The sequence below is a fragment of the Mytilus galloprovincialis genome, chromosome 4 (assembly GCF_965363235.1).
Source record: "Mytilus galloprovincialis chromosome 4, xbMytGall1.hap1.1, whole genome shotgun sequence".
In the NCBI taxonomy this organism is placed as follows: Eukaryota; Metazoa; Mollusca; class Bivalvia; order Mytilida; family Mytilidae; genus Mytilus; species Mytilus galloprovincialis.
The window spans coordinates 49,443,237-49,455,489 of NC_134841.1; the positions used below are offsets into that span (position 1 = coordinate 49,443,237).

Below are 12,253 nucleotides of genomic sequence, written 5' to 3' on the forward strand. Positions count from 1 at the left end.
ATTTTGGAATCATCAGAAACGAAATTGACAACAGATTACTACAATTTAAGAAGGTATGACATTTTTAACGTTGGTGGTTTTGAGAGGTTGATAACTAAAGTCAGCGAGAATGACGAGGGAAATTTCAAAATTTATGTCTTCCTAGAGGAACTCTATGGTATTTTGGAAAAGGCACATAAAGAAACAGGTCATGGCGGCAGAGATCGCATGATAAAACAACTAAATAATGGATATGCTAACATTTCACGTGATGCAATTGAATTATTTCTGTCACTTTGTGAAAATTGCAATATGAAAAAAAACATATAGGGGAAGGAGTAGTAGTGAAACCCATTTTATCTAAAGACTTTAACAGTAGAGGACAAGTTGATTTGATGGATTTTCAATCAAACCCAGATGGAAACTATAAATTTATTATGGTATTTCAAGACCACCTTACAAAATTTTGTAACATTAAAGCCCTTACCTCAAAATTCGCATCAGAGGTGGCTTTTAATTTAATTGATATTTTTACAATTTTTGGTGCGCCCCATATACTGCAAAGTGACAATGGTCGGGAATTCACAGCTTTGGTCATATCCGAGTTAAAATTAATGTGGCCAGAACTTGTTATCGTTCATGGGAAACCGAGACATCCTCAATCACAGGGTAGCATTGAGCGATCAAATGGAGATATCCATGACATGCTAACTGCATGGCTGAGGGACAATGAATCAACAAAGTGGTCAATTGGTATCAAGTTCGTCCAGATTCAAAAGAATTCAGCTCTAAACAACTTTAAGTGTACGTGAGGCAGCAACCCATCAGTCATTATCCGGAGGTCAAGGATTTTTCAAATGTTCTTGTAATCTAAATGTTTAAGTAACCGGTGCAAATGCAAGAAAAACGGGAGAAAGTGCAATAGTCGGTGGCACAGTTCAACAACTTGTGATAACAAATGATTTTAACACACATTTGTATTAAGTTTTCATGTTTTATAAGTAATATTTGATGAGTTTTAATATAAAAACATATTTTATCTGTGATTTTATTTCCAGTAGATGACATTTTAAACTTCAGTTCTCGTAATTTTATTATGTAACAAATGTATAATTTTTATTTAATTGAATAAATGTCTTTTATTTACTCGCATTTATACTTTAGGCATTAAGCTTAATGCCTGGACACATTTTTCAGGATTTAAGCTTAAATCCTAGGATTTAAGACTAATGCCTAACATCATTTAGGCATTAGACTTAATGCCTAGGCGTTAGCTTATTGCCTAGGATTTAAGCTTAATGCCTAATTTCACTTATTGCCGCTAACATATACATCAATAAACAATTTTTCGCAAAGATTATCTTGAAAATGAGATCAAAATGTTCATATCTGATATACAAGAAGACATTTGTTTTATTATTAAAATCAAAACTATTCATATATTTTAACATAACGCACATTCATAATTTATTTTCATTGTAACATAATCATATAAGAAACTTGAGTATGCTTGGCTTCCTGAACACAAATTCAATTCATAGATGTCAACATCTTAAGCATTTATATAGGGAAATCTGTCATGAAAATCAAATATGATCAGATTCTCCAATAAATCTAACTTATTTCACAAGAAGTATGATCTTCTAAATCTGCTTTAAGTTTCCTAAGAACAGAGGCTGATTGGTTCTGGAGAAAAATCTTGGCACAGGAATCAAACTTTCTACGACTATAAATAATATGCAGTAAATAATTGGCAGAAACATGACTTTGAAAACATTGGTCCACTAAAATATCTAACTCTGATGGAGGTTCATGGTTTTCTGCATTGTGGAGAGTTGTCATGGTAGCAATGTAGTAAAAATGATTATCACAATTTTCAAATACCGGGCCATCACTCTCTGTGAATAATGTACTGAAAGACATTGGTGTATCACATGATAATTGAAAGACTGGTTTATTAAAGCTTCTGTTTGCCTGTCTTGGTAGCTGCGCAGGTGACACTAAAGTTTTGCCATGTACCCGATATTGAGTTTTTGGATATGTATCAGTTGGTGTTGCATCACTATCAGTTGATGAGTTATCTCCCTTTCTGTTATTTTGTTCATTTTCCATGATACTCAATTGAGGATAATTTGTTGCATCAAGGCTAGTATCCAGGTCAAGTCTATTATCTACAAATATATAGAAGTAAAGTACATATTGTATGTTGTAACAAAAAAATCTTCTAATTTGCTATTGACCAAAATTCACATAGTAGAAGAAAATCTTCAAGGCTGAAAAACTATAGCAGATATAAATATTTTTTTTGGGAAATGGGTATTCTATTAATCATATCTGCTTAAGAAAAGTTTACAATGACGAAAATATTTTCTGTCTACAGATTATTCCCTAAATATTTAAAAAAAAAATTTAAAAAAAAAAAGGTTGTTTACAGTAGATTTTCATTTTTCGTGTAACTGATATCTTAAAATTACAGTAAATTAAAACTTTTTATGACTAGTATGTCATAATATAAGCTGATTCTTATCTCAACTTAAAAGGATAATTCGCGAATTTTCACTTTTCATCTTATTTTGTTCATAATACCATAAAAAACATATTCACCAAGTTTTATTTTGATATGAAATCTGATAAAGGAGAAAATTGGGAATTATTAATTTTATTTCTTGAAACTTCCTGACTTATGTGACGTAGTTTAAGTCTTTGATGCATGCCGGGAGTGAAAATATCTCAATTAAGTCTTGTTCGTTTACCATCTAATAACGCCATTTAAAGCGCATCGACGACTTTTGGTGTAGCTATTAACCAACGAAAAATAAGTGATAGCCATGCAACTTTTAAAATTAGATCGTGTGGATATTTTAAATCGAATTTTAATAATAAAATTAATTCATACAAGAGAACATTTTTATGATTTTTTCTACAAATACTTTAAACAAACATATGAAATTGACATGATCAATAGTGTAATAAAAAAACACGTTTGTATTTTGACCTTTTTGCTTCATTCCAGCAAAAGTAAGTAAATAGTTTATTAAAGTGTCACATATTGATTGACATAAATATAAGCAACATTATATAAATATATACACATAAAACAATCAATATCCAGCCATAAAAACGACTTATGAGACACTAAAAAGCTTAAAATTCTATAAAAATTCAAATATATTCCGTAAAAAACATACAAGTCACAAAAAATTCACCATTAAAATAAAAAAAATAAAAAAAAGGAAATCACTATATTCAATAAATATATATATATAAAAATTGTCGAAATCAGTAAAATTAAAATAATAAAACTCTGAAGCTAGTAAAAATTTCATAAAGAGCTGTTAAACAATTTTCTTCGCCAGATAAATTTATATAAAAATTTGCATAGGGAATATTGTATAAATTAACATTTCATAATTTCAATAAATTTATTATCTATATCAAGGCTGTGAAAATTTTGAATTAATTTTGAACATTCATGAAAAAGGTTATACCGAATATCGTCATAAAGTGCACATTCCATCAGAAAATGTTTTTCAGTCTCTACACTGCAACTTTCACAAAACAAACAAAGTCTATCTTCTACGGGTGTAGGCGGCCTGGAGTATCTGCCAGTTTCGTGCGCTAGCATTTTCACTTGCTTGTACGGTGGAAATAAAATGTGTATTGTTTTGTGACACCTAAAGAATGTTGAGTGCGTCGGTTAACTCAAGGTAATTAAAGGATTAGCATTATGTAGTTCTAATCCTTTGATCCTCATTCAGTGAAATCTAGGCGTAACGGTTTACTGGCTTGAAGGTGTGAACAACATTTCGTATGAATTGAAAACGGGAGTCAGTCAAAGTTTTAGACACAGAAATCAAGGACTTATATAGACGTCCCTGCAGAAATGTAAAAAAAAGTTAATTAATTAACGGGAATAATAAGGTCGCACAATAACTGGATAGCTGTTGTATATTTTTATATTTTGCATAAGCATGATAAGATCACTTTTAAATGAATTATGACTTTTGATTAATTCAGTAACGATAAAATACTTTATTATTTTAATTGAAGTATAAATTCATAAATAAAAATAGCCTTCTAATTACGAGTGTATGAACCAAAAATTTTAGATTAGGATCGGCAGCCTTAAATATTTCAAACAGATCATTAACAATTGCAATTATATAATTTAGTCCATCCAAAGTTATCTTTAATTACCTATTTAGGAATTAATGTTTTCATCAAAATATTTCAAATCTCACAACGCACAAATACTTCAGATATTTGATAATTTTTTTAAAAAATTTACAGAAAATTGACAGAAAATTTAAGAATCTTTTTGGAATGGAATCGAAATTTACGAACATATATGCTTTTCAAGTGTGAAAAACAACAACATTTTGTTTTACATAATCGGTAATGTCCTTAACAAAATAGTCTTCGTCTCACACCGTAACTATATCGGGCCCAATTATATATAATACTTTAGCTATTTGACCAACAATGTATAAAAAAAAACCAGAACGAATTTAATGTCATCTTTCCCTATTGTTTAATGTTATTATAAGTCTGTTTCAACTGGCAAGAATACCCATAAAGCGGACAAGCAGTTTGTTCTTTAAATTGCTGTCATTGAATATCAAGAAAGAAAATAAATCCCGAAATTGATTTGAAACTTTGATACTCTATAGTTTTCCTGGAAAATATTCACATCCCTTAGGGATTATTAGTGTACGTCCAGTTGCGTACATATAACATGCATGTCGGAACAATTGTGATGATGACGAATTTCTTCTTTTATTCGAGAACAATCTAATTGATATATAAATGTCCATAACTTCGATGAGCCAAAGAAAGTTATATATCGACCTGTATTTAAATCTCTTCTTCTTCTTCTTTTGGTATACAATAGTCTTTCGACATTTGATGATTACATACTGTTGGCATACGTGGACTAGTCCACTAACAAAACTTTTACCACAATTTACACAAAATGTATGTTTCTTTCTTATGTACAATGTATACATGTATATATTTGAATTTGCGCTATAGTTCCGTAACTTTTATGGCGTATATACGATGGTCGACAAGTGCGTACATTTTTTTAAATCAAAATTTCTGGTATGGTCCGATCTGTCCTTCACCATTGACAAAAAATATGTATATAGATTTTTATTTCATCAAATCTGTTGTTTATTTTTAGGTATTATCTATATTTTTATAAATAATTTTCTTTACATCAGAAATTTTATTCATAAACAAGCGTATGAGCAAGGATTTGTATAGTTAGACTAACTATACAAATCCTTGGTATGAGTTTAGTAATGACTAGTATATAATATCACTTTCGGACACGCAAGATAGAGATATATAGATTCTTACACTACAACAAGTGTATTACGATATTTCTCCACTCGAGACAGTTAAATTTTATTATTTAAAGCGCGAGGCTTGCCGAGCCCTTTAAATAATAAAATTTAACTGTCGAGAGTGGAGAAATATCGTAATACACGAGTTATAGTGTCGGAATCTGTTTCTCTAATGCTTTTTATCGTTCTTTTTCAAAGATTTTCAGAAAATTGTGCTCTTTATATGCGACGTCATCAGGCAAGGTTGCCTTTTTTCATGACGTCACAATAGGAAAATTGAGAAGAAAACAAAACATTTTGACGTCATAATCAAATTTCGACTAATCATTTGCCGAGAACAGATTTTTCACTAGTGAGGAGAAATATTTTTCTCACACCGGTCAGGAAATGTGAAAATAGCACAAAAATTAGAGAAGCATATTATACACCTAATAGTTCAAAATGAAAAGTTATAAGTTATCGGCCGTGTACACTGACCAATACCCTAAGAAGTGAAACGATGCATGAATTTGCAAGCTCGACAGGAAATCGCTTGAATACCTGGACGTGTCACACCCCCTGCAATACCTTTGGGAGTAATACCTTTAGCCATGCAGGTGATCAGTGGAGCGAAGATCCTAATTTATTTGAATAAAGTTTATTACATAAACGAATTATGAACTAATTAGATTTCCGAAAACAATTCAAGTTTCACGGAACACTTATTTATGATTTGAAACTTTTACTTTTTAACTAATTCCAATATTATCATTATTGTTAAAAATAACAGATCATGGTTATTAAAAAAAAAAGATAAGAAAATGTTCTGTATCAACTTAGTTATAGTTAACTAGTCGGATAAAACAACCGTACGATTGACAAGATATCAACACGCAATCACGACTACATCGGGTTACTGTAGTTTTGGTCCTTAGACATATCTTGGGAGCAATTCGGAGAAGGTAACAAAATGGCCGACCGGAGAGAATTGATACTCTAAATTTAAAATCGATGGTGATCTCTTATCAAGCAGAATAAAACTTTAATATTCATGAATTTGAGCATTTTTATACAGAATGAACATAATATCAATTTTTGATTTTTTTGCGAAGTTTCCCTTTAAAGCAAGAGCTTGATATATGGTAGCGATACCTGTCTATTCTTGAAACAATATGTTTCATAGAAGCATACACATTTTTCCTTGTTTTTTCATTAAGTAGATTATTTTAACTTATCATTGTTTGCACATACTGTTTTCCACAGAAACCATATGATATTTATCACTGATTGAGAATAGTTTGTTTAATGTCAAGTTGCAAATATTTCAATCATATTCAAAACAGTATTTTTTTTACTTTAAAACAGTAGGTTTTCCGAGGTGTGTTGACTAGGACAAAGAGCAAACATTTTGTGAGCCACTCTATACGAGAGAGGGGGAAGGAGGGGTCCTGATCAAGAAATCCCTGCTTAAAAACATGAGATCCTGAATCCTGATAAAGGTCCTATCCCCCTCATAGGAGGTATGACAGATGGGGATTCTGATTGAAAACATGCCATATGCAGGAGGTGATTGTAAGTCATCAATTTGTCGCAAGCATTTTCTTTAGATAATAAGACCATAGGCTATACCTTGATCATGTTCATCATAAATTTCTGCATCTACTATCAGGTTACTTTCCAAAAATCTCCTGCCCATTAATGCTGCTATTTCTTTAGTTATAAGAATATAATCTGTAGGCAAACCTGGAAATAAAATAGATAATAATAAAAACAAGAATGTGTCCTCAGTACACGAATGCCCCACTCGTACTATCATTTTCTATGTTCAGTGGACCGTGAAATTGGGGTAAAATCTCTAATTTGGCATTAAAATTAGAAAGATCATATCATAGGGAACATGTGTACCAAGTTTGAAGTCGATTGGACTTCAACTTCATCAAAAACTACCTCGACCAAAAACTTTAACCTGAAGCGGGACAGACGGACGAACGAACGAACGGACGAACGAACGAACGGACGCACATACCAGAAAACATAATGCCCCTCTACTATCGTAGGTGGGGCATAAAAATATTAGTTTCTGTCCGTCATTCTTTTAAATTATTCCTAGACTTTCTAAGAATTGACAGAGACTTAAAAGTCTATGAAACTTTGAAGTTTATTAACCATAGATTATAAGTGTCTCCTATAGAAAAGTTACAAAAAAAGATTGATATTTGACATCGTAGAAAATACCACAAATTATATCTGAGGATTTTGGTACTTTCACTTTTTTGTCTTTATAACATTATTTTCAGAAGTTTCTTTTTAACTTTTAAGCTGGTAAATTGTGCTTTTTTTTATCCTCAGTAGACCAAGGCATTTAATGGTAAGCACAAATATTCAACCAGTCTTCCTTGTTTAAGTTGTGTTATAACACATTGTATTGACCTGAGATCACAAGAGCTCTACTTGAGGTATTATATTGGTTGAGGGTTCATACTGGTTGTGATATAGAAAAAGCCACATCATAAACATTTGATTATTTACTTCAAGTAGATGTTTTTTTCATATGGATTAGATTAGGGATTTGATAAAGCCTTTACAATCATGACTGATATCATTAATGTGTATCAATATCATAAAGGTTGATACAGCCATTGATTGTATTACACATACAGTTTACATATAGATTCTACCACTGCTTCCAGTGTGATACAATATATATACACTCGAGACTGTTAAATTTTCAAATTTTTCAAAATGCTCTGCGAGCCTCACGTTTTAAAATGTTTAATTGTTAAGAGAGGATAAATATTGTATTGGACGAGATTTTTTGGTGGAATCTGTTTTTCTTTACTATTTTTAGACTATATATATATAGCTATATGAAGACAATCTTAACCCTTTTTTCAATCGATCTGCAGAAAGATGTGTTCTTTCTTCATGACGTCATCAGGCATGGTCGCCTTTTTTTGTGACGTCACAATAGGAATTTCTGAGGAAAGCAAGAAAATTTGACGTCATAATCGAATTTTGACCAATGAAGAACTGAGATTAAATGAACCACACATTGATTAAATCAAAATAATTAACTGGTCAGGAAAGGGATAAATCGAGTAAAAAGATATGTATTTACGACTAAGTAGATAATAGTAGTTCATACACCACAGCTAAAAAAATAGATGAGTGAGAAAATCTGAGACCACTGTTTGACTTACCTAATTGTGAACTCAGTGGTTTAATCAAGTTATGGTTCTCCATTATCCACTTCACAAACTCTGATCCGCTGAAACATTTTCTATACTTTAGTAAATCTTCTCTCAGCTTGTGAAGTATCAAGTGTACTGTAAAATCTGTGCAATCGTCATCGTTGTACTGATTAAAATTGGGGAAGAAAAAAAATCATCTGAATTACTAGTGAAACAAAAGTAAACTAAGTGTTATTACATTTCCATCCAACCCATTGTTTGTGTTTATAAATAAAAAAGCTTCTTTCTTTTTTAAAATGTGTAAAATTTATCTCTAAATTTTACAGGACTTTTCTTGTATATGACTGATACTTTTGATTTCAATAGAATTTTTTTTTACATAGCGTTTACTAAAATTAGAAAATATCACCAGTTGCAACAAAATATGAAAAAAGTTTTAGCTTCCCAATTATCTGTCTCTAATATATGTATTTTTTTGGATATTTTTTTATAGTGTGTTTTTCTATGCTGTGATGTAAACTATTGTTTCAGAAAAGGGAGAAGGTTTGGTACCGTTAAAACATTTAATCCTACTGCAAATGTTTGCACCTATCCTAAGTCAGGAATCTGATGTACTCTGTTTATGTAGTTCATACCCGTTTCTCGTTTCTCGTTTTTTTATATATTAGACTGTAGGTTTTCCCGTTTGAATGGTCATAGTAATTTTTAGGGCCCTTTATAGCTTGCTGTTCGGTGTGAAAAAAGGCTCTGTGTTGAAGGCCATACCTTGACCTATAATGGTTGAATTTTATAAATTGTTTTTTGGATGGAGAGGTGTCTCATTGGTACTCATACCACATCTTCCTATATCTATGAAAAAAAGGAAAATCACAAAAATACTGCACAGAGGAAAATTCAATCGGAAAGTCCCTAATCACATGGCAAAATCAAATGACAAAACACATCAAACAAATGGACAACAACTGTCATATTCCTGACTTGGTACAGGCATAGAAAGAGAGATGCAATTATATGTCAATGTAACAAAACTTTCAGAGGGGATTCTGTGGGTGGCTGACTGGTCTAAGTAGTTGAACTACTATATCACTAGCCTGTTAACACTGAAGTTCTAATCCCCCACATGGAGGGTGCCCCTCGACTCCAATCTTAATTGACTATGCTTGTAAGTTTTCAAACTGAAGGTCTTGAAAGTGGCATGAAACATTATTCAACCAATCATATAATTCAATCCTCCAGTTGTCTGCTCAGTCTACTTAGTAATTTTTCAACTTCATGACATGATAAAATATAGCATTAATTGATTCTCAATATTTAAGACTTGACAATACAGGACCTTATAATTGGCTACTTCAGTAAAATAGCAAGTTTAAAAATATGTCAATCCTGATTTTTCTGTCACGGACTTTAATTGTTGTCACTTCCATGAATATTAATCTGACAATGTCTTATAATGGTCACGATTCTCTTTATAGTCATCATTCAGTGGTTGTCGTCTGTTTATGTGGTTCATAAGTGTTTCTTGTTTTTTATATAGATTAGACCATTGGTTTTCCCGTTTGAATGGTTTTTCAAAAGTAATTTTCGGGCCCTTTATAGCTTGCTGTTTGGTGTGAGCCAAAACTCTGTGTTGAAGGCTGTACCTTGACCTATAATGGTTTACTTTTATAAATTGTTACTCAGATGGAGAGTTGTCTCATTGGCACTCATACCACATCTTCCTATATCTATCATAAAGACAATACAGTGAGTTATACTTACATAATCTATGACATGCCTATATAGAGTAATCAGCTGATTGGTGGCTGTAGCACAAAGTTGTAACCTGAACATTACATTTTCCTGAAACAGTTCAAAAGTCAATAATCAAATGATAATCATCAATATTGTTATTCCATAAAAACATAACTTCGCTTCAGAAGTTGTTGATTTGCTCTGGGAAACCTGAAAAACATTTAGAAATGAAATAGGAGTAATGTTTGGTACAGGAGGTTTCTGTGTTTAAATTCAATCATTTTGTGAAACAGAAATTTCTTTTAAGTTACTGTAAATTCAGAAATTGTTGTGAGGTTTTTATTATTGCAAATAATAAAAACTCATTGGTCGCCATGCCTTGACATCAACCAATACCATTCAAATTCAAGGGGAGATAATCAGCCAAATAGATAAACTTACAGCTTCAGGTAAGAGTAGTGATACCCTGATGGTTCTCTTACTGATTTTTAAAATTCAAGGGGAGATAATCAGCCAAATAGATAAACTTACAACTTCAGGTAAGAGTAGTGATACCCTGATGGTTCTCTTACTGATTTTTAAAATTCAAGGGGAGATAATCAGCCAAATAGATAAACTTACAGCTTCAGGTAAGAGTAGTGATACCCTGATGGTTCTCTTACTGATTTTTAAAATTCAAGGGGAGATAATCAGCCAAATAGATAAACTTACAGCTTCAGGTAAGAGTAGTGATACCCTGATGGTTCTCTTACTGATTTTTAAAATTCAAGGGGAGGTAATCAGCCAAATAGATAAACTTACAGCTTCAGGTAAGAGTAGCGATACCCTGATGGTTCTCTTCTGTTCTGTCATAAACTTCATTAAATGCTGAAAAAAAAAATTCTCAACACTTTTTAAATTATTAGAATGAGACTACAAATAAGTATTCACATTCACAATAAAAGGAATTTTCTATTTTCATTCGAATCAAATTTAATTTAAATTTAACAGAAGTCATACTGAGTAAAGAATTTTATCAATGACATAATGAAACAAAATAAGTCAATACACTAATCGGGGGACATCTATCACTCAGTGAAACAAAGCACTATGAAAACTTTTTCTGTGTAACTAACACTTTAAAAAATGTGAAATAACATTTTCTTCATTTTCATATAACTCACAATGATTTAAACCATTCATTTAAGAAATAATTCATGCAAATTCTTTGCATCGGAACTAAACACATTTATCAAAAAACCAGTTGTTGGCATGACACGGGTTATGTTCTTCTCATATATGTTATGATGGTATGATACAAAACCCCTAACGGGAAGGATTGTGCCTGATATTCATATGATGAAATCATAATCTTTCAATCAGTTTAATTGAAGTCTGGAGCTGGCATGTCAGTTAACTGCTAGTAGTCTGTTGTTATTTATGTATTATTGTCATTTTGTTTATTTTCTTTGGTTACATCTTCTGACATCAGACTCGGACTTCTCTTGAATTGAATTTTAAATGTGCGTATTGTTATGCATTTACTTTTCTACATTGGCTAGAGGTATAGGGGGAGGGTTGAGATCTCATAAACATGTTTAACCCCGCCGCATTTTTGCGCCTATCCCAAGTCAGGAGCCTCTGGCCTTTGTAAGTTTTGTATTTTTTTAATTTTAGTTTCTTGTGTACAATTCGGAAATTAGTATGGCGTTCATTATCACTGAACTAGTATATATTTGTTTAGGGGCCAGCTGAAGGACGCCTCCGGGTGCGGGAATATCTCGCTACATTGAAGACCTGTTGGTGACCTTCTGCTGTTGTTTTTTCTATGGTTGGGTTGTTGTCTCTTTGACACATTCCCCATTTCCATTCTCAATTTTATAAGCTATACTTTATTGTAGTTTTAACATGGGTAGGCATTATATTCATGATTATTTTTGCCCGAGCGATGTCCCATGTGTATAGGTGTAGATAGTTTGTGAAGTCTCTTCCATGAACCTCCCTTATACGTTTGTAAACAAGCACACCGCATACAATTTTTTAGAT

The 12,253-nt window shown here is 31.9% G+C and overlaps 1 protein-coding gene across 1 annotated transcript in view; it reads right to left on the reverse strand.

Annotated features, from left to right (window-relative positions):
• Positions 1–1,565: 1,565 nt before the first annotated feature.
• LOC143071043 (uncharacterized) overlaps positions 1,566–12,253 on the reverse strand; it is a 42,393-nt gene continuing 31,705 nt past the window's right edge. Inside the window, exons 27-31 of the mRNA XM_076245124.1 lie at positions 11,030–11,095; positions 10,256–10,336; positions 8,507–8,663; positions 6,936–7,049; positions 1,566–2,150 (exon numbers count right to left, since the gene is read on the reverse strand). Of these exons, the coding sequence (XP_076101239.1) occupies positions 1,594–2,150; positions 6,936–7,049; positions 8,507–8,663; positions 10,256–10,336; positions 11,030–11,095 (975 nt within the window). The 3' untranslated portion in view covers positions 1,566–1,593. The remainder of the gene's footprint in view (positions 2,151–6,935; positions 7,050–8,506; positions 8,664–10,255; positions 10,337–11,029; positions 11,096–12,253) is intronic.